The sequence below is a fragment of the Saccopteryx leptura genome, chromosome 1, assembly GCF_036850995.1.
Source record: "Saccopteryx leptura isolate mSacLep1 chromosome 1, mSacLep1_pri_phased_curated, whole genome shotgun sequence".
NCBI classification, from domain to species: Eukaryota; Metazoa; Chordata; class Mammalia; order Chiroptera; family Emballonuridae; genus Saccopteryx; species Saccopteryx leptura.
The window spans coordinates 247,341,016-247,368,157 of NC_089503.1; the positions used below are offsets into that span (position 1 = coordinate 247,341,016).

Here is a 27,142-nt window from a genome sequence, read left to right on the forward strand (position 1 = left end):
GGGGAGGTCACAAGGGGACAGGTGGCATGGGACCCTATGACCACCTCGGGGCCATATTTACAGGGGAACCCACCCGCCTTTGCTGTCCCCCAGCCCTTTACACAGCTGCTGCCAGTATGATTTATGGGCAGGCCCTCCTGGCCCCCCTGCTTGAAAACCCCCTCTCTGTCTCCCCTCCAATTCCTAACTGGCATCTTGGAGGCCGCCCTGGCCTTCTGGAAGCGCCTGCGTCGGCTCAGCCAACGCCCAGGCCACTGGGGCCACCACACTCACACACAGACACACACCCTGCATGAGAGCCCATCCCCTCGCACACTCCAGCAGCAGCCCTCAAGGGCACACACACGCACACCTCCCTCCCCTTCCCGGCCCCTCGCACACAAACATGGCATGCACACACACACACACTCACACATGCCAGGAACCTGGGTCAAGGAGGGACCTGGAGGGGGGGCACTTGGGTCTGCAGCTATGGCCCCCTCCTCATCCCGCCACCGCTAAGCCCCCAGTCACCACCCCAAGAACGGAGTTGTGCAATTGGGTAGAAAACTGCAAAAACAAAAAAAAACAAAAACAAAAAACCCCCCCAAAACAACGCAAATTGGAAACAAACCCAAACCCACGCACAGAAGGTCAACCTCAAATCCATAGCACATCCTCCCCCCACAAACCGCCTCATGTCCCGCAGCCCTAGTCAGGGTGGGGGGCCAAACCATTGTGCTTCCGTGTGGCAGAGGCCCCCGCCCCCTGTGCACTGGGGTGGGGGGTCTTGAGCACCCACTCGGAGCTGGGCCGGATCTCTTGCTCCTGTTCCTGTGGCTGACACAGCGGAGGCGTCGGGGGCCCCGGCCTAGGGCACGGGGGGCGCAGTCCTGTCTGTCCCACCGTAAGAGAGAAGGTGGGCCAAGTCTGTGCTGGGCCGGGCATGGCGGCCACGGTGATGGTCACCTGGCCGGCCCTCGCCGCTGTTGAACGTGTGCGTGCGGCGCAGGGCGGGGGCCGCTGGGGCGTGGGGACCCGGCCTCCGAAGGCTGCCTGTGGGTGGTGGGCTCCAAGGCCGAGGGAGATTGTCGGTGGCCCCGGTTGGATCCACGGGGCCCGTGGGTGCTGACACTACCCGTCGGCGGTCTGGGCTGGCGTGGGGCGTGAGTGGGAAGTCGTGTGAGGCCCGGCAGGGCGCAGGGGGCTGCTCCCCGGCCCGGGCAGGGGCCAGCAGCAGCAGGGAGGAGGAGGCAGAGGCTGGGAGCAGGGGGTGGCTGTGCTCCCAGGCACAGGGGCCCAGGGCGTGGGGGTGCGGGGTGGGCAGGCGCTTCTGGGGCAGCGGCGTCTGCTCGGGTGTGGGCAGCAGCCCAGAGTCCAGGTCGTGTGGGCCACCCTGAAGCAGTGTGGCCTTGGTCCACCCATTCTGCATTAAGGGGGCCAGCAGGGCCTCAGGGGGTCCCCCAGCTCCACTGCCACCCCCGCCCCGGCCACCAGGGCCACCTGCCCGGCGCTCGCCCAGCCGGCTCACGCTTAGCACGGCCTCGCTGCCCCCGTGGGCCAGGATGGCCTCCTTGTCCTTGCGGCGGGCTAGCTCACGTCGCTCGCGGAGGCCCACGTACCAGCCCACGCTGAAGCCCGACACCACGGCACCCACCACAAAAGCCGCCACCGACGATGTCACCAGTAGGTTCACTGATACCAGTCCGGCGCGCTCCTCTGAGAGGCTGGCCCGCAGGAGTCCTGGCCAAGAGGGCCATGTGAGATGGGGCTGGCTAGGGGACAGTTCTGTCCAACCTCTGGCCACCTCAGGCTTTTCTGCCCATTTGTCTATCCTCTTGGAGTCTATCTGTCCATCTTGTGATATCTCTTTGTCCCTTCAAAAGTCTGTCTCAGCATCTCGGTTTCTTCGGGGCCTATCTGTCCTCTCAAAGTGTGTTCATCTGTTTGTCCTATGGTATCTTTCTGTCACTTTAAATTCTGTTTATCTGTTTGTCTCTTAGCATCTGTCTCCAGCATCTGTCTGTCTCTCATTTTCTCTCTGTCCCTTTCAAAGCCTGTTCATACATCTTTCTGTCCCCTGGCATCTGTCTATCCCCTCAGTTTGTCCATCTGTTTGTTGGCCTCTCTCTGTCCCTCACCTTCCTCCCTACCTGGAAGATGGACCCCTTTCCTTTCCAAAGCTAGTCCCCCCCCGAATATGGCCTGCAAAGGGCATGAGGACCCCAGGAGAGGGTGCCCAGGTACCCTCCCTTTCCCGCACTTACCTGTGCAGTCTCCTAAACCTGAGGTGCTAGCCCCGGACACATCCTGCTCAAAGGTCACCCTAATGGGGGGAAGACAGACACAGTGAGCCTGAGGAAGGGCAGGGGGAGTCCTGATCATCAGGCAGGTCAGATCCCCTCCCCCGTCCTCCTTTTCCCCAGTACCTGGTACCAGGGCTGAGGAAGATGCAGGAACCATCAGGGGCCCACCCGCAGTAGGGGTCCTGACTGCCAATGCAGTTCCTAGAGCAGACAAGAGACCCGGCAGCTCCATCAACCACAGCCTCCTGCACCTCCTACTATCAGCCTAGCAGTCCTGGTGACTAATCTCTGCAATGGGGGCTATTCATTCTCTATTTTACAGATAAGAAAACTGAGGCTCAGCAAAGTTCAGTTTTGCCCGAGCAGCAGAGCTGGCACTGATGCCCAGCACGCTTGCCCAGAGTCTGGTCTTGGCTCTGTGCAATGGCATCACTGTTGCCCCGATAGTGGGCGTGGGTGGGGTTCACAGTGTGGAGGGTTCACACAGAGTTCAGGGGGTGCCAGTACTTTACAAATTATCTTTCCCCCCATTTTAGAGGTAGGGAAACAGCCACCTCCCTGTCCTCAGCTTCTGCTCCTGCTGCTCTTAAAAATATCACTCAGCCTGACTTGTGGTGGCGCAGTGGATAAAGTGTCGACCTGAAACGCCGAGGTCACCAGTTTGAAACCCTGGGCTTGCCCGGTCAAGGCACATATGGGAGTTGATGCTTCCTGCACCCCCCTCCCCCTGTCTCTCTCTCTTTTCTAAAATGAATAAATTATATATGTGTGTGTGTGTGTGTGTGTGTACTTTTTTTTTTTTTTTTTTTTTTTTTTTTTTTTTTTTCTGAAGCTGGAAAAGGGGAGAGACAGTCAGACAGACTCCCGCATGTGCCCGACCGGGATCCACCCGGCACGCCCACCAGGGGGCAATGCTCTGCCCACCAGGGGACGATGCTCTGCCCACCAGGGGCGATGCTCTGCCCACCAGGGGGCGATGCTCTGCCCCTCCGGGGCGTTGCTCTGTTGCGACCAGAGCCACTCCAGCGCCTGGGGCAGAGGCCAAGGAGCCATCCCCAGCGCCCGGGCCATCTTTGCTCCAATGGAGCCTCGCTGCGGGAGGGGAAGAGAGAGACAGAGAGGAAGGAGAGGGGGAGGGGTGGAGAAGCAGATGGGCGCCTCTCCTGTGTGCCCTGGCCGGGAATCGAACCTGGGACTTCTGCACGCCAGGCCGACGCTCCACCGCTGAGCCAACCGGCCAGGGCCATATGTACGTTTTTTTTTAAAAAATATATCACTCAGGTCCTACTCCCCTCTGCCCACAGGCCTCCAGGGCTCCCACCTCCCTTGGGGTAAAAGCCAAACTCCTTCCCACAGCCCACAAGGCCCTGCATGACCTGCCCCATCCTCTTCCTGCTCTTACCTCCTCCTTCACTCCTCTCCAGCCACATGGGATTCCTCACTGTTCCTTTAGAGCCCCCCACACAGTCCTGTCCCAGGACCTTTGTACGTGCTGTGACCTCTGCCACACTCATCTTTCAATATGTCAGGATGCTGTTGGGCCCTTAACTCAAACTCAGCTCTTCTCTTCCCATGCTCATCTGCCCTCAATCACCCCCACATCCCCCCCCCCCCAGCAATGGACCCAGGGGGCACTCACTTCATGCATCCTGAGTACTGCTGGCAGCGGGCCACAGGCACACGGACCACACAGCGAGGGAAGGCCACCAGCAGGCCTCCTGAGACCACATCCAACTCCAGGCTCAGCAGCCGTTGCCCTGTTTCACTGCCACCTGACTGTCCACACCTGAGGATGAGCAGATTAGTTAAGACTCAAGGGCTGGCCCCATCTCTCTGTCCATTGGCCCTGCCTCCTGTCCTCTGCTGGACCTCACCTGTCTGGCCGGTAGGTCTCGAACTCTTCAAGGAAGACACTGGGCCCAGAGGCGCCCAAGGCACTGGCATTGGGCCAGATGAGGAACTTGAGGATAGTGCCTGCCTCAGAGCCCAGGAAGACGATGGTCTGGTTGCCCCAGGGGCCGGCACCCACATCCACAGCCACTCGAGTCAGCGGGTGCCTGTGACCAGGGCAGGAGTGATCAGTCTGGCTCCATGGCCCCTTGGGTCCCACCCCACCCTTATGGGGCACTTAGAGACATCACCTACATTGGGCACGGTGGGCATGGGCGTGCTTAATGGGTACACATCACCCTCCTCTAAAACAGACTCCCAAACTGGTTCCCAATTGGGCCTGTCTCCCTCTGTGTCTGTCTGTCTGTCTCTCTCTCTGTTTTTCTGTCTCCCTCTCTCTGTTTTTGTCTCCCTCTCTCTATGTCTGTCTGTCTCCCTCTCTGTCTGTCTTCTTCTGTGTCTGTCTGTCTCCCTCTGTGTCTGTCTCCCTCTGTGTCTGTCTGTCTCTCTCTTTCTGGGTCTGTTTCTATCTCCTTCCCTCTGTCCTTCTCCCTCTGTGTCTGTCTCCCTGTCTCTGTGTCTGTCTCTCTGTCTGTTTCTGTCTCCCTCTGTGTCTATCTGTCTCCTCTGTCTCTGCCTCCCTCTCTGTCTCTGTCTCCCTCTCTCCATGTCTCTGGTCAGCCCAGAGCTGCATACTCTCTCCAGCAACACTGTTCTTCATCCTTCCCTCGTGTCCAGTCAGCCCCATCCTTCCTCCACGCCCACCACCCCATCCTGGGCTTTCATCTGCATCCTCTGCCCCACCAAGACCCCAGCCACTCATGGGGACTGACCGTGTCAGTGTCCGCACTATCCAGGGTGCTTGGCCCAGTGAGGGCACCGCCTCGTCCATCAGGGGGTGGGTCTTGACAAAGTTGAGGATCTCATCCGGGAAGGCGCTAGAGGCGTTGTACTGCATGCCGGGAGCTGCACAGCACCCAGGCCTGGATGGGAATAAGGGTGTGGTCAGGGCAAACTGGGGTTCCCATATAGGGGCTCTGACTCTTCAGGGGACCCAATGCCCTGCCCTAAAGGCCTTAATTTCCCCCCAGCTATATAATGGGTACAGTTGAACTTGGCGACAGCCTGGGAGTCCTCAGCCTTTGGTTGTGAGGACAGGACCCCCTCCAGGCACCTGTCTTAGGATGGAGGGGGCTCTTACCGGGGCCGCGGCACCTGATCCTCTGGCACAGGTGTCCAGATGGACTCAGGGGACTTCTGCTCGCGGAAACGGCCTTCAAACACGGCAGCCACCTGTGTCATGTCAAAGGCGCAGACAGCAGAGCCAGGAATGCTGGGGAGGTTAGGTGAAAGGGAACAGTGAGCCTGGGGGAGGCCCCTCTTCAGGCAATGGTGGAGGAATCCTTGTTCTCAGGAGTTGTGAGATATTCAGTCCCCTGGGCCAGAGATGCCACCTACCTGCCCCCTAGTCATTCTGCTTCCTGCACAGCGTTCAGACAGGATCAGATTTCAGCTCCTCCACGGCCACCCACCTCCTGGCCTGCACTGTCACTTCCCTGAATGGCTAGTCTCCTAGATGCCACTCTTGCCCCCTTACAGCCCATTCCTTCTGCTCCTTACTCTCCCATCCCAGGATAAAACCCAGGCTCCTCCCTGCAGCCCATCACCGCTCTGCCTCATCTTGTCCACTCGCGCTTTCCTCCCTCCATTTCAGCCACATGGGCTCCTCCCTACTGTTTAAACCTACCAAGTTCATTGCAGCCTCACAGCTTTGCACATGCTGTTCTGCCAACTTGGAAAGCCCTTTCCTTTTCCTCCATCTCATACCACTGAAGCCTTGTTCCAATGTCCCCTGCCCCAAGTAGTTCTCTCTGACTCCCTCCTTTAAAGGCGGTGGATACTGATATCCCCCATTTGCCCAGTTCTGACCAAAGGGCCTTGGAGAGTCATTGTGGCTTTGTTCTAACATAGTCTGGGGCCAAGGCCTCTTAGGGTCCAGTCTTGCCCAGCCCAGGACCCAGGGAATAAGGAATGAGTGGATGTGGGACCTCTTAACTCATGCCCAGTTTTGCTCCCATCAATGCCCACTGACCTGTTGCTGGGGGTAGAGAAGACAGCAAGGACTATGGGCCGGCCTCCCAGGCTGACCACGCCCGTGACGGCCTGCAGCACATTAAAGTAGAAGTGGGAGTCCCCAGGCACCGAGCAGTTGAGCCGCGCCTTCAGGAAGGACGTCCACTGCTTCTCCAGCACACGAGGGGAGCCCCCCACATCATTCTTGCACACCCGGGCCACGCGGGACACCACCACCTGGCATGACAGTGGACAGATGGGGCCTGAGTCCTAGATCCCAAAGGTCACTCTGCCCACCTCCCAGGCTGGGATGGAGGGGCCTGGCCCTGGTACACTGTGGGGTCCTGGCCAGTCATTGTACCCTTCTGGGCACCAGAGTTCCTGTGGAAATGAGGATCATACCAATGTGACAATCATAATCATAGTCATTTACACTTACAGACCAGTCCCTATGGACCTGGCACTTTATTCTTATCATTTCTTACTTTCCTCCCAAAACTTGACAAAGGAGGGCCTACTAATATCCCCATTGTATTGATGGGGAAACTGAAGCACAGAAAAAGAGAAGTGACCAGCGCAAGGTCACACTAGTGGTAAATGGCATTCTGTGCACTTAACTGTCTGGCTACTGGGATGGAAGGGTCAGGTAGAGGGATGGAGAAATTGTGGATGGACGAATGGATCAGTGGATGGATGGGTGGGTAAATGAATGATTTCAAGGAGATAATGATCGATAATGAAGGAGATAATCAATGGATGGATCTGTGGATGAATGGATGTCTCTCAGCTCTAGGCCCCACCACCTGGGCCTCTCTGAGTGGGGAAATAGGTCTTTACCTTCTCCAGGTAGTTAAACTCCATTGCGATCTCCCGGAAGAAGAAATAGATGTGGCTGCCCCACTCCACTGCATGCACAAAGTAGGGCTCTAAAGGAGAAGAGGGGTCAGGACCCAGCCCCCGACATGAGAAACGGTGCTTCTGGGGCTGGGAACATAGCCTGGGTGGCTGTTTTTACAGTGAAGGAAGGGACCTCAGTTGATTACCCAGGCAAAGAAAATGGACTCAAAGTTTTGGGATTTTGTGGGGAGGAGAGGGTGTCAGGATTCTAAAATCACTGTGTCTACCCTCCACAAACAGTAACATCTACTATTTTTGTCATCTTCCTCCCTCGTGTTAAAGAGCTGAGCTCCTGCCATACTTCTTCTATAGTTCCACCCATTTCCAGCAAGTTCTACTTTAGGCCCAATTTCACTCTTTCCTCTAGCTTTGTCTGTAAAGAGGCTAATAGGTTCCAAAGATGAGATGGGAGTCCCCTCCCTTTCTCCTGTGGGACTCTTATTCTGGTGGGGTGGAGTGGGGTGGGGTGGGGGGATTCGTTGAATGTCCATCCCACCTTTAAACCACTTGGAGTCATGTTTCACTGTGCGCAAAGTGGGGCGCTCTCCGAGGCTGCGGTAGATAACAGCATCAATGGCTAGAAAGTCGGTAACAGTAGCTGTGAAGAGCATTCCTTCTGGATGGGGGTGATGGGAAGAAGCAGGTGAAAGACTGGATCATAGAGGTCAGAGGCTGTGTGGGACAATACTTGATCTTCCAAAGCTCTGTCTACCTTACTGAGCCTAAGTGAGCCCCTGTCTCTAGGCTGGGCCCTGACCCCACCTAAGCCCTGAGCCTTAGCTAAGCCCAGAGGTGAATTTAATGGTGCATACCCTGGTCCCCAACTTCTGAAGGGCCCCGCAAAACCCCAACTTTACACTTTTTTCTATGACACCAAGTTTGGTTTTATATGTGCAATTTTAACATTAATAGTACATAGTATTTTTTATTTAAAAATATTGTTAACATGTATTTTTATTTTCCCTGCCTCTCTTTTTTTAAGGGGCCCAATATTTTTTTCTGTGCCCGGGGCCTCAATCGATCTTAATCTGCCTCTGGCTAAGCCCCACCAACACTGCTGAGGCCCTGAGCTCAGCTGAATCCCTGCTGCCACTGAGCCCCAACCCTGGGCTGAGATTCTGCCTGTTTCACAGCTAAACAGTCTTCCAGCCACCTTCTAAATCAGTGGTCCCCAACCCCCGGGCCACGGACCGGTACCGGTTTGTGGGCCACTTGGTACCAGTCCACAGAGAAAGAATAAATAACTTACATTATTTCTGTTTTATTTATATTTAAGTCTGAACGATGTTTTATTTTTAAAAAATGACCAGATTCCCTCTGTTACATCTGTCTGACTCACTCTTGACGCCTGTCTCGGTCACGTGATACATTTATGCATCCCACCCTAAAGGCCGGTCCGTGAAAATATTTTCTGACATTAAACCGGTCCGTGGCCGGTTTAGGTTGGGGACCACTGTCCTAAATGACCCCCAACTCCAGCCATGGAAACTGCCATGCCTTGCTCGGGACTAGGGTGATGGTCAGAGTTGGGGATGACACTCACCAGAGAAGAGGGCGACGTTGGCGTGTTTGGGGTCATATGGGCAGCGGGCCATGCCACTGATGTTGTCCCCAAGTGGCTGTAGTGTGTCTATCTGCAGGGGGACAGGACCTGAGTGACAGAACTCCTGGCCATGCCCAGCAGCCCCCAGCTTCCCTATACCCCCACTCCAAGGGGAATCCTGCCTCTATCTTGGATGCTGTGTGACTTGACCAGTCACTTAACCTCTCTGGGGCTCAGTTTGTTGATCTGTAAATGGGTCTAAGAGTCAATTCTAGTTAATCTTATAACTGGGTCATAGGTTAAGTAACTAGGGCTTTCCTGACTCCGTACAGGCCTCCTTTGGAAGCCTCCTCTTGAGTTCTGGGTGAGGAGGGTGGGGATCTGGGAGGAGGTTATGCAGGCTGGGGAGAGGGCACAGCCAGTGTAGGGCTGGTGAGCAAAGGTCCTGAAGTTGGACCTGGGACAGCCAGAGCTTCAAAGGGCAGACTCACGCTGTAGTTGGCACACACTGGGTTGAAGGCATTGGAACCACACACAAAGAGTGTGGATTCGTCCCGAAGTAGCAGCACCTTTACAAAGTTTCGACATTCGCCCTGGGGTGAGGAAGGAATAGAGAAGCCAAAGTTGGTGTGGTCAGTGCGTGGCTAGAGTAGCGGAGGAACCAGGGCTGATGGCAGGGTCAGGTATGTGGGCATGTCTAGGTCTTCAGACAATGTTAGGGGCGTGGTCACGCCTAAAATGGTACTGGTTGGGGGCATGGCCATAACTAAGGAAGGGCCCAGGACAGGGAAATACCCACTTCCTATCAGTGGCCATGGAACGGGTGGAGCAAAGGCAAGACCTGGCCTACAGATGTGGCCACGACTTAGGGCCCGTTTGGGGGTTGTGGCCAAGCTCTAGGCATAGCCATGACTACAGCAGGGTCCAGACCTGGGATGAAGGGTAGGAGGATTTTGCCTCAGGTGTGGCCAGGCCAGATTGGGGCATGACTTGGGGCATGGTCATGGCTGATTGGGGGCATGAGTTGGGCCCACTCACCTCCTGCTTGCCCTTCATCCGACACACATTGATGTCACTGGGGTTGGAGCGCCAGGTCAGCTTCTGGGGGCACAGGGTGCTGGTGAGGGGTGAGGGGTATGCAAGAACCCTATAAACCCCCACTTGGGTAGGCCCGAATCCACCTTGCTCCCCAGTGCAATGTCAGCTCCCTCTGGTGGGAGCCCCAAGCACTGCCCCCTCCCATCCCGCCTGTGACCCCTCCTCACCCTCTGGTACCGAAGCTCCGTGGAAGTGGGGGGCTCCAGCTCCACCCGGTACAGGTTGTCCCTGAGGGGGGGGTGTAGTTAATGAGACTGGGGGCATGACAGTGCCTCTGCTGTGAGCAACTCCAACACTGCGCATGCCCTCACCTGCTTGTGTATGCCCTTACATGTCTCCTCATGCCCCAAAAAGACCCACGAGTTCTAGCACACCCATATTCCTTAACATGCCACCTCAGGCTTGCACACCTGATGGCGTGGGGGCTACACCCAACATGATAAACTGTCCAGTGCCTTTACATCAGGAGCCGCACTCAGCCCCCGCCTTAGGCTCCCCTCCTGCTCCCCTGTCACGGTCATCTGCTGTGGGCAGATGGTATTAAGTACAGCAGTCACTTCTCTGTCCTTCTCCCTCTTTCCCCAGTGTCTGACCCCTGCAGGTCCCTCCTCCTGGGAACGTGGTTCTCACAAGGGCCTCTGTCCCCCCAAACTCACCAGGCTTCCCTCCTACTTCTTAGCTTCTCTCTGGCTTCTTCCCTCCCACACTCACACCTCCTGAGCTGCCTCATCCACTCTGTCCACTTTAATACCAACTACACCTTCATGATAACACTAACAGGTCCTCTCTCCAGCTTGGGCCTCCTCTAAGCTCCACGTTCATCATCTAGCTGTCCTTCAACACTGTCACATGGAGGGCTCATGGGCATTTCACATTCAATGTGGCCTTTCTGAGCCCAACTGTCCCCTCAAACTTGCTCCCCTCCCCTCCCCCCATCCTCCACCTCTGACCTGCCCCTGGGCTCTGTCCTTCTGTGGGTGCAGACCACAACTTGGAAGACACCCTCAACTCCCTCTTCTCCTTCCCTCCCACATCTAACACACTAGCCAACACTGTCTCCTTTGCTTTTAATGTCTATTCAGAATTCACCTTCTTGCCCCTCCATGGCCACCACCCCATTCCAGCCCCATCATCTCCCACCTGGACCAGCTCAGTCCCCTCCAACCTGCCCCTCCCTCATACGTCCTCCTCAAAGGAGATGCCAGAGGGTGACTGTGAACACCTGAGTCAGGTTCTCTCCCTTTACGATAGCCCTCCTGGGCTCCCACCTCCCTCCAGGTGAAAACCCAAGTCTTCCCCTCAAGTCTGGAGGCCCTGAACAACTTGCCCCTGTCCCCTCCGTGCCCTGAGCTCCTGCCTCTCTCCCCTCACTCACTCTGCTCCAGCCGCATGGGCTTCCTTGCTGTTCCTCTAACATGCCAGGCACAATCCTGGCCTTTGCACATGCTGCACTCTGCCTGGATGTCTCCCTCTTGCCCAAATTTCCTCAAGGCTGACTCCTCATTATTTAGGTTTCAAATCAAATGTCACCTCCTCATTGAAGACCTGGGGAAGCACTTCACACCCTCTGTAGGCACCTGGTGAATTCTGACCAGTTGTCCCCCTCCACTAACACACACACCATAGCAGGCACTACCACACCCAGAGTTCAGCACCTTTAGAAGTCCCACCAGGTGCACGTGCACGCATTCACATTCCAGCCAATCAATAGGCCCCATCATGAAAACTACCCCAAAGGCTTTCACCTACTGCACATACTCTGCCAGAAAGACCCTCATACCTGTCCCCAATGAACAGCGTCCTGTTGACCCGCAGGACCCGCTGGATATTGAGGTCCTCAGCACCCTCTGCGAGGGCTGCTGGCCCGCTGCCCACGAACACCGGATAGTGGTTCAGGTCTGGGGGAAGGGGAAGAGAGGAGTGTGACTCAGGGCCAGGGTGAACCTGGCCTAGTGAGCCCCTGGGGGAGAGGGATAGCATGCTCAATTGGGGATCAAGACCCTCCCCAGGATGCCCCCTCCCCCAGGGTCCCCACTCACAGTCCCTTGGGGCCACACTGAGTGGCGGTGGCTCCTCGGGGAAGAGTCCGTGGGCGCCTCCCAGAAGCAGCAGAAACAATAGGGCCGGGCGGGGAGGGGGCGCTCTCGGGGTCTGCATGGCGAGGTCAGGGTGAAAGGAGGTGACACCTGCCGGCGAGGGATGGGGTAGTGAGCAGCGTGACTGCATTTGCCGCCAGATGGCGCTCGCAAGCCACAGCGGCCAGGACCTTCCATTCCCAGAAAAATTCCCAACTGGGATAAATATCCAGTACAGCTCACAAAAATTAAGGGATATTTTATAGCTTCATATTCATTTTGAAATATTTCCTAATTTTTTGTGAGCAGTATAATTTAACAGTAATCATGACACTAACAACAATACCAGCACTTGTTTAATTACTAGAACTTTCTTATCATATTACCTATATTAGTGAAATCTCAATAAAAATAATATTTAAATTATTTTAAAAGTATATTTAAATAATTATAATTTGATAATGGTAATATATACATTTCAAAAGATATTTAAAAGTCAACCTCAAAAGATATATTAAAATTATTACAATTAAAATATGAATATCTTTAAATAAAAGGCTAAAAAATTCAAAGGCTCTTAGAATTTTATAAACCCCAACCTGGGAACTGTAGTACTTTAGGATCACATAATATTCCAGCTGACCAGAGGCCCTGGTAAGTCTGACCTTCTCTGGATTCTGTCCTTGGCTCCAGTACCCCTGTGACAGGTACCTCAATACTTCCCCAGGGGCCTGTTTCCCACTCCCATTCAAGAGACTTTACAGAACCTTCCAGGCGTGTGGAGCAAAGACCACCCCCCGCTAAATGATGATTTAGTTGGTGGAAGTGTTTGTAGAACTCACTCACCCTCTGGAACCTAGCCCTCCATACCCCTTCCAGAAAGGGGTGCCGTCCAGAGGCCCTGAATAAAGAACTCACAGCCTTGTCCTGAGAAGTCACGGCAAGCTCCATGCTTTACTTGTCCCTTCTCAGCAGCAGGGACATTTCCAAGCCCTCCTGCCCTGGCCTCAAAGGAAATTCTGAGCTCCTGGAGGTGGAAGTGATGAGAGAACTTTGGCCCTGGAGTGCCTGCTTCCTGGTCCTCAGGGCCAAAACAGGAAGCTCTTGCATGAACCATCACGGCTTCCTCTGCATGACCCTGAACTTCCAGGATTTGTGATTAAGAGGATGCCCGAATCCCATGTGCACAGATATGGCATTCCTTCCTTAAGAGTTTCCTTCCCCAGCTCCTCCCCTGCTCCACAGTCCCCCATGGCTCCCAATGACCCCAGATCCAGCCCCCAGCTGCTGCCTGGCATTCAAACCCCCCACCTTGACCGCCAGCCCGCTCTTGCCTGTCCCATGCTTCTCCCCGACAGCCCCCATCCGGGTAACCCTGACCTTTCAGGTGCTCTGTCTGCTCTTGCCTTTTTTAAAAAACACATTTTTTACATTGTGGCAAAATATATATGACATAAAATTGACCATCTTAACCTTTTTTGTTTTGTTTTTCCACCTTAACCATTGTTACGCGTACAGTTCAGTGGCATTCAGCACAGTCACACTGCTGTGCAGCCGTCCCCACCGTTCATCTCTAGGACTTTCTCACCTTCCCAAACTGACACTCTGTCCCCTCTAAACACTCACTCCCCCTCCCTCCCCCAGCCCCTGGCTCCCACTATCTACTCTCTGTCTCTATGAATCTGACCCCTCTAGGGATGTCCTATGAGTGGAACCACCATATTTGTCCTGTGTCTAACTTGTTTCACTGAGCATAATGTCCTCAAGGTTTATTAATCCATGTGGTAACATGCATCAGAATTTCCTTCCTTTTTAAAAAAACATTGATTTTAGAGAGGAAGGGAGAGAGAGAGACAGAAACATGGATCTGTTCCCAAATGTGCCCTAACTGGGGATCGAAACTACAACCTTGTCCCTGGCCGGTTGGCTCAGCGGTAGAGCGTCGGCCTGGTGTGCGGGGGACCCGGGTTCTATTCCCGGCCAGGGCACATAGGAGAAGCGCCCATTTGCTTCTCCATCCCCCCCCTCCTTCCTCTCTGTCTCTCTCTTCCCCTCCCGCAGCCAAGGCTCCATTGGAGCAAAGATGGCCCAGGCGCTGGGGATGTCTCCTTGGCCTCTGCCCCAGGCGCTAGAGTGGCTCTGGTCTCGGCAGATCGAAGCCCCGGAGGGGCAGAGCATCGCCCCCTGGTGGGCAGAGCGTCGCCCCTGGTGGGCGTGCCGGGTGGATCCTGGTCGGGCGCATGCAGGAGTCTGACTGTCTCTCCCAGTTTCCAGCTTCAGAAAAAATACAAAAAAAAAAAAAAAGAAAAAAGAAAAAAAAAAAAAAAGAAACTACAACCTTGGTGTATTAGGACAATGTACTAACCAACCAAGCTATCCAGCCACGGCCAGAATTTCCTTCCTTTTTAAGGCTAAATAATATTAGTGTGTGTGGATGGACCACACTGTGTTTATCCATCATCCATGGATGGACATTTGGGTTGCTTCTACCTCTAGGGTAGTATGAATAGTGCTGCTGTGAACAGGGGCATGCAAATATCTCTTGAGAATCTGCTTCCAATTCTTTTGGGTATGTACCCAGAAGTGAAATTGCTGGATCATATGGCAATTTTGTTTATGTTTTAGAAAATGACATACTGTGGCTCCACCATTTTACATTCCCACCAACAGTGCACAGTGTTCCAATTTCATCACCTGTTGACATTTTTTTATAGTAGCCACTCTAATGAGTGAAGTGATTCTCTGTACTTCTTCATGTTAGTTATTTTGATGATAATACAGAACTGAACCCCACATGCTCTTTTGGGGGAGTCTGGGCCACTTCAGGGCCAACCTTCTACACCTGGCCTCAGTTTACCCCCCCACCTGGGGTTACCGGAGGCCTCAGCACCTCCCCTAGTTCCCCCCCAAGACCATCTGCTTCTCTCCATGAAACTCGAGGCGCCTCTGCTAGCAGCCTCCGGCGCCTGCCTGTCGGGAAGCTGCCCCACCACCTGCCCAGCACCTGGCCACTGGGAGCTGCCACCAAGCAGGGAAGTGTGTAGCAAGCATATGCACCCCATGGCGTGCAGGGCACCCATGCACCCACATGTCTGCGTGCCTGTGGAGGGAGCATGCTTCCTGCCTGCAGACCTGAGACATGCATTCATGCTCATGGGGGTGGGGCAGTCATAAGTTAATAAAGTGGTAGCTTCCGCCCAGGAGGGTTCAAGCTGTGTCTGGGCCTCTCAGCTTGACCCCTCAACCATCATTCCAATCATGACAGGCAATCAATCCCATTCTACAGATACGGAAACTGAGGCTGAGATGGAAATTCCTCAAGGTCACCCTACTGCATCTCCTCCCATTGTAAAGTGCTCCTGAACCAACTTCCCAGGTACTATTATACTGCCTTAGTTACTGTAAGTTTGTCACAGGTTTGAATTTCCTTCTGACCATTTCTCCCACCTCTCCAGCCAGGGTGTCTGAGCTACTCTGGGGATCCAGGGCTTCAGTATAAATTTTAGGATCAGCTGGCAAGTTCCAAAACAAACAGCAGATAAACACTGTCAGGATTTCCACTGGAAGGTGCTGAACGTATAGATGAAATTGAACTACTGACAGCTGATTCTCCTCCACCCCAAGTGATGCTTCCTTGGTCCTGCCTGTTTCAGCTGAGGGCACTGGCCACGCCTGGGAATCACTCTCCAACTCCCTCCAACACCGTCGCTGCCCCAGTCTCATTCTCACCTTCACATTCAATGCCAGCAAGTCCTGTAGCTCTGCCTTCAAATTGATTTGGAATTCTCACCCCTTCCCAGTCCTCTCCTTGGTCAGCCCCCATCATCTCCCACATACACCAGTGCAGTACTCCACCCTGGTCCCCTACCTAGCTCCCGCCCTTGTGCCTTCCAGCCTGTTTTCCCTGCAGCAGCCACCAGAGGGCCTTATGAGCAGCCACCAGAGCACCTATGTCAGGACCTTGCCACCCCTCACTCCACAGCCCTTCTCAACTCCTACCTCCCTTGGTGAAAGCTGAAGTCCTCCTAGTGGCCCACAATCCACAATGCCCTGTACGACCTGCCTCCATTTGCTCCTCTCTGCCCTATCTCCTCCTCTCTCCTCCTTGCTCACTCTCCTCCAGTCTCCTCACTGTTCTTCCATCATGCCAGGCACAGTCCTGCCCTAGGGCCTTTGCACAGGCTGTTCCCCCATGCCTGAAAGCCTTTTCTTTTAGATACCCACAAGGCTCCCTCTTTATTTCAGGTCTCTGCTGAAATGCTGCCTCCTCAGAGTCCCCTTTCACACACCCCAATCACCCTGGACTCCAGCAGCCTCTCCCCTCCCCATGTGTACCCCCCACCCCTACCTGGTGTCATGTTTTCAAAGGGTCCTTTTAACCCTTTACTTCTCCAAATGTGGTCCTTGAACCAGCAGCCTCAGGCTCATTTGAGAGCTATTAGAATGCTGAGTCCCATGCCTCATCCCAGACCCGTTCAACCAGAGCCTGCATTTTAGCAATATCTCCAGAGACCTGTGTGCACAATAATTCAGAGAAGCTTGGCTTATGCATGGATACCCCCATATGAAATAATCACCCATTTAACAGCTTGTTCAGAGTTTGTCTACCCCCTGGATTGTGAACTCCATGAGGGCAGGCCTGAGGGTATCTTGGCCAATGACATGTCTCCATAGTGTCTGGCACATCATTGGTGCTCAATAATGGCTTGTTGCATGTTGATGAACTAAGTGTCAGCGTTAGGAGTTGAGCCCAGATTGGATCTTTTGCCAGGTTCAGTTTTGTTCATCACCTTCAGGGTACCACAGACAGGCAGATAACGCCCCCCCAAAATGTCCATGGGCCCCAAATTCCACTGCACATTACAGTGTCTGTGTGTTCGCATATATCCACAGATGGAACCACAGAACAAGCATGTGCCCCAGTAGTTGTGGGCAGTCAACATGTGTGTGCACACACCTGTGTGTCCCAGTATCACACACACACACACACACACACACACACACACACACACACGGGAAGCTTCTTTCTGCACCTCCCTGTTGATTACTTTCTGGCTGCCAATTTCCAAGGACCCCAATTAACTATTGATTAGGCTTTCTACCCACCCTCCTGCTTTTCCCAGCCCAGCCCAATCTCATTGATGGATTGGGGAAACTGAGGCCCAGAATGAGGGCTAGACAGAAAGCAATACTAACCAAATAGTCCCAGGTTAGCAGCTCAGTCTCCAATATGCACAGTCTAGGTTCAAATCCTGGCTCTGCCTCTCATCAGCTGTGAGAATTCTGACAGTCACTTCCCCTCTCTGGGCCTCAGTTTCTCCATCTATAAACTGCAGGTGACTATAAATCCAATATTAAAATGTTGCTACGTGGTTGAAAGGACTTAATGTAGATCAGCAATGTCCAACAGAAAACCATGTGTGCACATGTGTAATTTAAATGTCCTAGTGGCCAAGTTGGAAAGGTGATTCAATAGCCACATGTGGCCAGTGGCTGCCATTTTGGACAGCCCAGCTCTAAATGAAGAACTGAGCACAGTGAATGGAATAGCAAGAAGGTTCTGGAGGGTGGGGGGAGGATTCATGGGATTTTCCCCCTTTTCCAGACAAGATGATTTCCCATTCTGTAAAATAAGGCACTAGAACAGAGCCTGGTCCACGTGTTCCGTTTATGTGAAATGACTTTGCTGGTAATCTTGGGTCAGCAGCTGGCCCTCTCTGGGCCTCTGTATCATGGCAGAAACTCAGTGACCCTAGGCCAGCCTCAGAGCCCATTTCTCTATCTGCCATGGCAAAGATGGGGGTGAGATGCCCATCTCCAGTTCCACAGAAGGAGCTCCTGTCAGCCCGGCCATCCCAGGATTCCAGCTCCGGAGCCCGGCATCCCCAAGGAGATCGAGTAACCTGGCCTGGCAGCCAGGCCCCTGCACTGTCCAGGTCTAGTTACCGGCTCTGCTTACAGCTGCCTCCACCACCTGCCTCATTCGCCCGCGTCACAGCCCAGCCAGGCTCTGGAGCTGTCTAGGAACTTGGTTGAGCAGACAGAGGGTGTTCCTGGGGCCCTGGACTTGGGGAAGCTGTGGAGAGACCCCCTCCCCCCCCCAGTGCCCTCTCAATGCCAGTCAACTCATCTCCCCTAGCCTGGAAGGTGGCCAGTGTATCCCCCTCCATCCTTGAACCTCCTCCCTGTTTCTCCATCATGATAACCATCACCATCTGGTTATCATGAAGCGTAAATGAGCTATGCATAGTAGGTGCTTAAAAAACTACATCTATTGACTGCTGTAAAGCCTTGGGTTCAGCCTCCCCCTCTCTGGGCTTGCTTCCTCCTCTGTGAATCAATGATGAAAATGTCAGCTCCACAATAGCAGGGGGTTCTATGCACATAGTAGATGCTCAACACTGAATGAATGTCCCACGAATAGTTCTTATAATGGAAAGACCTGTGAGGATATGTTTATTCCAGATTTCCTGAGCACCAACTGTGCACCATCATGGCTAGGGGTAGAGCCATGACTACGACTGTGTGTCAAAGGCTTGGCATAGAGCTGGGCATGCAGTCAGCACTCAATTAATGCTGAGCGTCTCTTTTGAACAGGATGGTACTCATAGTACCTGAGTCTTACCCATCCCATAGCAGCCCAGGGGAGTCAGCATTTAAGCTAAGATTTTATAAAGTCCCCACTATGTGCAGTGCTGAGCCAAGCCCTTCACACGTATGAACTCATTTCCTGCCCACACTAACCAGATGAGGCAGAGACCAGCACCATCACACCAGCATCATCATTCCTGTTTTACAGAAGTAATACTGAGCTTCAGAGAGGTTAAGTCACTTGGCCAAGGTTGCACAGCACAGAAGAATACAGCCAGAATTTGAACCTAGGCATGTGGTTATACTGCCTCTTGCTGACATTTATGGAGCGCCCACAATGTACCATCTGTCTATGAGGCTGCACAATCTGAAACATTTTGAAGATAAATGAGTGGAGACCCAGAGAGAGGTCGTCCTGTCTCTAAGCCACTGAAGGAACCAGAAAGGAGACCAGGTGGCAGAGGCAGGACCTTGAATGGGGGACACGAGCAGATCCCTGGGGCTCCCAGCCCAGATGGGTAGGGGGTGCTCCTAGGTAATTAATTTTAATCACTGTTTGGAAATTGGGCCGCCAGGAGGCAAATCGGAAGTAGCAACTTGTAATTAGGAATGGGGAAGGAGGGGTGCTTTCTCAGTGATTCTGAGACCATTCTGAGGAAATTAAAGTGTCATTTATATCTAGTGTGTCATTAGGGGATCCGGAAACAGGCTGCTCAAGGGGGCTGGGATTCCTAGGGAATCCGGGCTGGGGCTAGGGTGCTTGGCAACCACATATTCCCAAGTGGAGGGCGCTGGGAAGGCCTGGAGGCAGATGGGCCCTGCCCTCATCCCCAATTTGGAGGAAATGTAGTCAGGCCCTGCTCCTGGGGCCCAGTTTTGGGAGACAGAGGGAAGTAAGGTTTGGCTTTCAGGACTCCACTTTAGGGACAACAAAGATCTGATCCTTGTCCTTGTTGTCCTCCATCTGAGAGCAGATGGGAACTCGTGCCCTGCTCACTTGAGGTTCCGGGAGCCCTCCTTTCCTCCAGGCTGAACCTCCACCAATTCCTCCAGTCACTGTCCCTCTCAGAGGCCCTGCCTGGGAGGACACAGGGATCCCCAGGTGGGACAGGGCCAGAAAGGCATGTCTGTAGGGGGATATCACTGAGAGGTGCTACGCTGCAGGCAGGCAGGGCTGTGCCAAGTGCTGCCGAGAACGGAAGACCTGGCCAATGAACTTGAAGAAGACAAAAGCTGGAAATAGGTCCCAAGGGAAGACCCTGGGGTCAGAGCAGAGCACAGGTCCTAGTGGTCAGGGCTCAGGAATGGCAGAATCGAATCACTGGCAGAGTGACACGGACTCTGGGTGATGGGTCATGAGAAATGTGCATCAATGGGGAAAAATAGCAAAGGTTCCTGGGGTTTGCTGGTTGACCTCTGGGAATTTGCCATCTCAATCTGTGAGTTTGGGATTAGACATTCAAAGGGAAATAACAGCAAACATTTATGGAGCATCTATTGTATTCCAAGCCCTCTGCTATGGAGCTTTACAGAAAATACTAGTAGGGTAGGTGGGAGGGCTTCTTCTCACCATTTTACAGGTGAGGAAATTGAGGTCTAGAGTGGGTGAGTGATGTGCCCAAGGTTGCACAGCTAGGAAGTGGCTAAGCTGGAATTTAAGTCCAGGTTATCTGGTCCAGACATCACACTTAACCATAGCATTACCTGCCCCAGAGACAGGGGCTCTCAATCCCTCCCCACATCCATCCATCAGCAAGTCAAAAATCTACCCCATCTATCCACTTCTTTTCCCTTCTACTGCCTCAGCCTGGCCAACCCCCATCATTACCACCAGGACCAGTGCAGTCACCCCGCCACCACCCACAGCGCTGGCCATTGCTGCTCTCAGTCTGTTCTCCTTGCAGCAGCCAAGAGGCACTTGTGGTTACCTGAGTCAGGTCCCACGCTCCTCTTCCCACAGCCCTCAGGGCTCCCACCTCCCTCAGGGTAAAGGCCCAAGTCCTCCCACAAGGCCCTGTACAGCCTGCCCCTCATCCTTCCCCCCCTCACCTTCTACCACTTTCCCTTTCACTTACTCTGCTCCAGCCACATGGACCTCCTCCCTGTTCCTCCAATATGCTAGGCACATTCCTGCCCCAGGGTCTTTGCTCAGGCTATGCCCTCTTCCTGGAAAGCTATTCCTCTAGATCTACAAATGACTGGCTCCTTCACATTTTCCAAGTCTCAGATCAAATGTCACCACCTAAGAGACACCCTCCCTACTCCATCAGTTCTACCCTTCTCAGCAATATTATCCAGTATTATTGTCTTTAGGGCATTCATTATACTTAATTTAGTTTCTCTCTCTAGTTGGTGTCCATATCCCTACCTGGCTATGAGCATGACAAGGGCAGGGTCCAGTCAGCCTTGGTCATTGCTGGGTCCCTAGTATCCAGCTATGGTCAGTGCTTGTTAAATATTTGTCAACTTATCAAATGAGAGCAAAGACCCACAGCTCCCATTGCAATCAGGGTCAGAGGCCATAATTTTTGCTTTTCAAAGTTATTCCTTTTTCTGGAGTAAGAAAAACAGGACTATGCCTGACATTTTGCCTGCATTCTCTTGTTTAAATGTCGAACCCTAGCCCTGGCCGGTTGGCTCAGCGGTAGAGCGTCAGCCTAGCGTGCGGAGGACCCGGGTTCGATTCCCGGCCAGGGCACACAGGAGAAGCGCCCATTTGCTTCTCCACCCCTCCGCCGCGCTTTCCTCTCTGTCTCTCTCTTCCCCTCCCGCAGCCAAGGCTCCATTGGAGCAAAGATGGCCTGGGCGCTGGGGATGGCTCTGTGGCCTCTGCCTCAGGCGCTAGAGTGGCTCTGGTCGCAACATGGCGACACCCAGGATGGGCAGAGCATCGCCCCCTGGTGGGCAGAGCATCGCCCCTGGTGGGCGTGCCGGGTGGATCCGGTTGGGCGCATGCGGGAGTCTGTCTGACTGTCTCTCCCTGTTTCCAGCTTCAGAAAAATGAAAAAATAAAATAAATTAAAAAAAAATAAATAAATGTCGAACCCTGAGAGAGAATAGCATCTATGTTTTTCTGATAGGGAAACTGAGGCTCAGAGAAGGGGGTGTGAATGAATGAGTGAGTGAAGAGATGGACTCAAACTTAGGTAAGTCTGATCCGACCGTTGTGGCAGTCTCAAAGGCCAATAATTCTGAGTGGCTATTTCAACTGCCTGGGGCTCTTACTCCAAGGAAGAAAGAAGATTCTTCTGAAATTATCAGAAAACATGTGGTCTCCCCTGGTGAACTCCTACATACTCATCATAGTCCTAGCTGCTATGCCCCTCCTCAATGCATCTTCTCTGATCCACTGAGCATAACCCACTTTTACCAGTCCCATTTGCTCACTCTGCCCAGGCCCTGACCCCAAGAGGGCCAATGCCCATCTCTGTTTCCCTTTCCCCCTGAGAGCCAACTAGAGCTGAAAGCCTCCCTCTCTGGGATCCCAGTGTCACTCAGCATGGGGCAGAGTATATGGGGGCCACTGCCGCATTTGTTGAGTGACTGAGCTCCCTAGCTGCCTTGAACAAGGGCCCTGCTGAGAACCCACAGTCTACTGGGCTCCTGTATTTGGGAAGTTCTCTCCTAGATCTGTCCTTGGAATGTTGGCCCAGCCTGGGCCAAGGTGCATCCTGGGAAATGTAGTCCTCATTACACAAGGCAACCCTCCCAGCAGGTCCTGGGGTGGCCACCGTCGGACACTGGGGTGAGACAGTGAAGGGTCATTGAGGGTGGCTGGTGAGGGGCCGTATCCTTGCCTAAAGAGAAGAGGGTCCCGACTTTCCAAGCCACCTCTTTAGTGTTCTAACACCTGCCACTTTATCTGGACATCCCTAAAGGACAGGGGACAAATGACCATGAAAATAAAAGATAATTTTGTGGCTCAGGTCCAGATCTCTTAGGCCACATACTGAACCTTGGCTCTGGCAAGCCAAGCCTGCATCATTCATGATGGTGGGAGTATCTAGGGTGGGGTCTGTCCCTTGAACTCCCTTACCCTGCAGCTAGACACTAAGATCCTAGATAATTCAACAATAGGATGTGAGGCAGGTGGTTAGGTCCTGTGTCTTTTGTGGGGCTGCCTTGAGCCTCAGTTTCTCTATTTCTGCTAAATGAGGCTCCACCTACAATCAACCCCAATCACTGCTGGGTCTTAGAGGAATCAGTCTGAGAATCTGCAGCCCATTAAGGGACTTAGGATTTCAGAATCATGTGTCTTAAACATTCCAGTTTAGAAAACCCATAGTACCTGGAAATTTAGAAGAAATCTGGAGGGTCCCCTGGGCCTGACCAATACCAGAATTATTTTTCCAGTATTTTGGAAAGATAGCTGTCAAACCCCACTTGCCTGTCTCCCATGATGGGTGGCTCACCACCCCTCCAAACAACTAACTTGGTTTCCAGGAGCCTGTCTCCTGGTAGCTACTTTCTCACTGTTGTTCAAGATCTGAAATGTTGCCCCTTCATTCTCCTGCTCTAAAATCTTCCATGGCTCCCTATTGCCCTTGGGATAAAGCCCACTCCTTAACTTGGCATTCACAGCCCCTGCCACCTCTCAGGCCTCCTTGTTCATTGTTTTCCACTCTGTAAGGATTCCAACTCAACACATAGTGGCTATCTTTGCTGCTCCTTCTACCTAGAATCCCTGACACCCCTGTTTTCCTGGCAACATCCTTTTCATCCTTTAAGCCTAATGCCAGCAACCCCTCCTCCAGGTAGCCTTCCTTGCTTCCCCTGGTCATGACTCTGGCTGAGTCCTCTCTGAGCTCCCAGCATCACCTGGCAAAGGGGCAGGCACACAGGAAAGGGCCACACCCTAGGTTCAGCTAGGGACATCCTCCATCCCAGGAGACAGGTAGCAACCAGCATGTCCTTCAACCCCTGGGGACCTAGCTCTCCTGTCCTGCTGGCTGACGTCAGGGTCACCTTCCCAAGGGCAGTTTGATTTCTATCTTCCAGGTCCAGCCCCAGGTAACCCCAGCAACTCCTGTCACAAGCCCTGGGAGGCCACTGCAGATGACAAACTCTTCCAGAGGAAAATCTCCAGCACCTTCTTTCCCCAGGGGACAGAAGCCTAGAACAAATCCAGGGCATTCTTAAGTGACCTCTCTCTGCCTCATCTACCTCCACTCAGCTCCTAATCCCAAAGAGCACCTCCTGGGGAGATCACAGCCCAGAGCCGGCTAGAGAGCTAAGGCCATACCTCTCAGTCCTCTCTGCCTTTCCTTCTACACTGATTTTTTTCTTGGAGAGGGGTGGGGCATTGGAAACTCCAGGTCTAATTTCTGCACAGCTCAGGGTGGACAGAGGAATGGGTTCAAGAGTAACCTTTGGGAGGGTATTTGGGTTTCAAGTTGGGGGCATGAACTTGACCCGGTCTAGCAGCCCCAAGAACAGAGAGGCCTGGCTTCCCTTTTCACGCACTCTGCCACCTCCCTTGTCCTCTCAGTTTTTCTATTCTGTTCTTGGGAATGTGCTGGTATAGGGTGAACATACTATAGTTTAATGAGGCTTATGGCAGGCTGCCACCTACCCAATATCCAGGGGTATCTTATGGACCCCAGCGACCCTCAGCTACTTTTCTGTAGAGCTTGAGACTGAGCCCTCCTCTCAGGTGAGTCCTGACCCCACCCGTGACCCTATCCATCACCCCACATCCTGTATTCTCTTAAAATAAAGTTTCAGCAACTGCCCAGATAAATCTGAAATTTTTATACTTGAAAGAAATCGTGTCTACTAGGACGTGGGAAGGGGGACGGGGCAGGGGAGTGTATGGGGGAGGGGATGTCTCAGGGTACTGAACTTTTATTTTGGACCCCTTGAGAAGCTGAGGAAACCCAGAGAAATATAAAGAAGTGCAATTTTGCAAATGGGGCATGGGTCCCTTCGTAGCCTCAGCCATTGGTCCCTATTCCTTCCTCCTTAAATCCAAATCCAGACCCCCAAACCCCAAGTCCCAGTTCACTTTGGGTCTGGGGGTCAAAGATGACAACCTTAGGGTTGTCAAAGGATGCCAAAGATCTCAGCCAGAGAGGGCTGAAGAGGGGTTGAGGGTGTGTGAATGGTCTCAGTCCCAGGGCTCTTGCAAATATTTCCAACTCCAGTGGCCACATATCCCAGTCAGAAGCAGAGGTTCCCCATGGTACACCCACTCTGGGAAATAACCCCAACTGGAGGGTGCTGGGAGACAGAGAGCAGGACAGGGGGACATGTGACCCTCACCCCGGGGACCAATCAGAGTCTGCAGGGTGGGGGTCACACTCAGTGACCCCCACCCTGCCCAGCCCACTCAGAGAGAGATGCTTTCTTTGTCCCTTTTGTCACCTCTTGGGGGACCCTAGAACCCCTCAGAGTAACCACTGTAGCAAGGGGTATCCGGACTGGCTCTCTCCCTCCACCACAGCTCCTTCCCTGTGGCCAGGGCCCTGGACTCGATCTGGGCCAGGGAGGAGGCTGGAGAGGGCTCAGGGGCAGCCAAGGTATGGTGGCTGAGGGTGGAGTGGGGTGGAGGGGCCTCACTGTGCTGGGACCACCACCTCAGCCCCGGGTGGCCCTAGACTTAGCCCTCAGGGCCCCGCCCCTTATCAGTCTCCATCCCGGGCCAGCAGGCTCCCTGCCCGCTCTGAACCTCCCACCTGGGCCCAAATCCAGCTCCCCAGCAGCAAGGCCGTAAGCCCCCATTATTGTCTCCTACATCCCCCCAACAAAATCTCCACCCGCTGCGGTGCCAACAGAACCCCCATTATAGCTCCACATACAGGCCCCCAGTCAACATCCAGCCCCCCCCCCAGCTGCGGTGCCATCGGACACCCCCATTACGGAGCCTCATTCAGCGCCCCAGGCCCAAATCCAGCTTCTTCAAGGTATTGCTACTGGACTCCATTATAACCCTCCATACAGCACCCCCCCTAAAATCTAGCCCCCCCCCCCCAGTTGCGTTGCTGACAGATCCTCCCGTTATAATGCTCCACAAACACCCTCCCGGCTCCAAATCCTTCCCCTTCCCAGTTGCGGCGTCTTCAGGCCCCCCCAGTATAGCGCCTGACCGGGTCTCCCGGTTAACATTTCAGCCCCCCAGCTGCATGCCGACTGGCACCCCCAGGGCAGCGCCTCCCCAGCCCCTCTCGAAAACGCCCCGGGGCGCTTACCTCGGAGCCGCGGCCGCTGCGAGTGCGCGGGAGGGAGCGCGAGGACGGGAGGACGCGGGCGGGGGCTTGGGGGGGGGGTTGGTGCGCGCACCTGTCCTGTCCCGGCCCGCTCAGCCGGGCATCCCGGGTGGGGAGGGGGGCTGGGGGCGCGCGCTCCCCCGCCCCCGGGCCGCGGCGCTGCGCTAGGGGAGGGGGCTCAGCCCCGGCTCCCCGTGCGCTGGCGTCGGCTCCGGGGGGGACGCTGCGCGGCGGCCGGACACGGGGCGCGCCTCGGCCGCATTTCCTTCGCCCGCCGCGGCGGCCGCTGCGACTCGCGGCTTGCCACCTCCGCCCCCCCACCCTTGTCCACCTACCCCCCACCACACAAATCGGGCCGGAGCTGCGCAAAACGCGGCCCGGATTGACGGCTGCGCGGAACGGAGGCAGAGCTGGGTGGGCGGCCCGAGGCTCTGGGGGTGGATGCGGGGGATGGGAGAGAGACCCAAGAGAAGGCTCTCTTTTTCTGTTCAGGTGGGGCGCCTAATTGCACAATCCCTTCCCCTACCGCACCCCCCCCACCCCCCTCCCAACTTCCTGCTCCGGTTCACTCTGGCCAGATTCACATCCCCAGGATCCATCCCCAGTCACACCCCTGGATGATGAGGTGGTGTCAGGAACACGCGTGGTCTACATGGCCCCCTTCATATGAGGTCATTCAATCCACAAGCATTACATCTAACACTCAGTAGACATGTAAGGAAACTGAGGCACAGAGAGGTGTCTGGTCCAAAGTCACCCAGTCAGAAAGTGGGGATTTGACCTGAGCCAGCTGGCTCCAGAGATTGTGGTACACATGCTGTCTGCTGTTCCATCGTTCTGTGGGGTCTGGCAGAGAAAAGGGTTCCTAGGGCCTGCAGCTCCCGCTGGGCCCATGGGGATCATTCCTGCCCTCTGCTTTTGGGACTCCAAGACAAACCATCTTCTGATTGTAGAGATCTCCTTGTAACCTCCCTGTCCCTCTGTGACCTGAGGACAGTGGGAGTCCCTCTCAGGGACTCAATGTCCCTGTCTGTCCAAAGCACCTCCCCATGTGGATGTGTCCATGTATGTCTCCCCTACTGGTCTCGCCAGCATTTCCAGTATACAGTAGGCACTCAACAAACATTTTATTATGTTTTTATCTAATGACATTTCTTGAACACATACTGTGTGCTGGGGCCACTTCTGAGTCCTTGATGCATAAGTCACTTCATTCACTCATCAGGGCAGCCCCATGAGGCTCCCATAGATGAGAAACCAAAACGCAAAGAGGCCAAGGAGCTTGCCCAAGCGCACAGGCAGATGGGAAGAAAGCATTAGTCCTCTTACTGAAGGTTATAACGCATCTTCTGTGTGGGCCTTACCCATTGTCTCATCCATAACACCAACAGTCCCAGGGCTCACACAGGCTGTGTGGCGTCAAAACTTGAACCCTGCTCCTTGGCCAACCCGTTTCTTCCATGGCCTAGGCATCTGCCCAGGGGC

General features: G+C 54.1%; 1 protein-coding gene across 3 annotated transcripts; it reads right to left on the reverse strand.

Annotated features, from left to right (window-relative positions):
- Positions 1 to 25,963, reverse strand: SEMA6B (semaphorin 6B). 3 transcript variants are annotated; one of them, XM_066344700.1, is made up of 17 exons: positions 25,640 to 25,963; positions 11,826 to 11,972; positions 11,567 to 11,684; positions 9,954 to 10,014; positions 9,727 to 9,789; positions 9,180 to 9,281; positions 8,689 to 8,779; positions 7,642 to 7,761; positions 7,086 to 7,174; positions 6,268 to 6,485; positions 5,377 to 5,508; positions 5,009 to 5,158; positions 4,160 to 4,342; positions 3,925 to 4,071; positions 2,409 to 2,486; positions 2,247 to 2,305; positions 1 to 1,722 (listed from the first exon to the last, which is right to left on the reverse strand). In XM_066344700.1, exons 2-17 carry the CDS (start codon positions 11,941 to 11,943, stop codon positions 851 to 853), a joined length of 2,601 nt encoding a protein of 866 aa, XP_066200797.1. In that variant the 5' UTR covers positions 11,944 to 11,972; positions 25,640 to 25,963; the 3' UTR covers positions 1 to 850. The 3 variants fall into 3 exon arrangements, with proteins under 3 accessions (XP_066200797.1, XP_066200787.1, XP_066200808.1); XM_066344690.1 differs by lacking the exon at positions 25,640 to 25,963 and adding an exon at positions 12,708 to 12,860; XM_066344711.1 differs by lacking the exon at positions 25,640 to 25,963 and adding an exon at positions 12,780 to 12,794.
- Between the last annotated feature and the right edge of the window lie 1,179 nt (positions 25,964 to 27,142).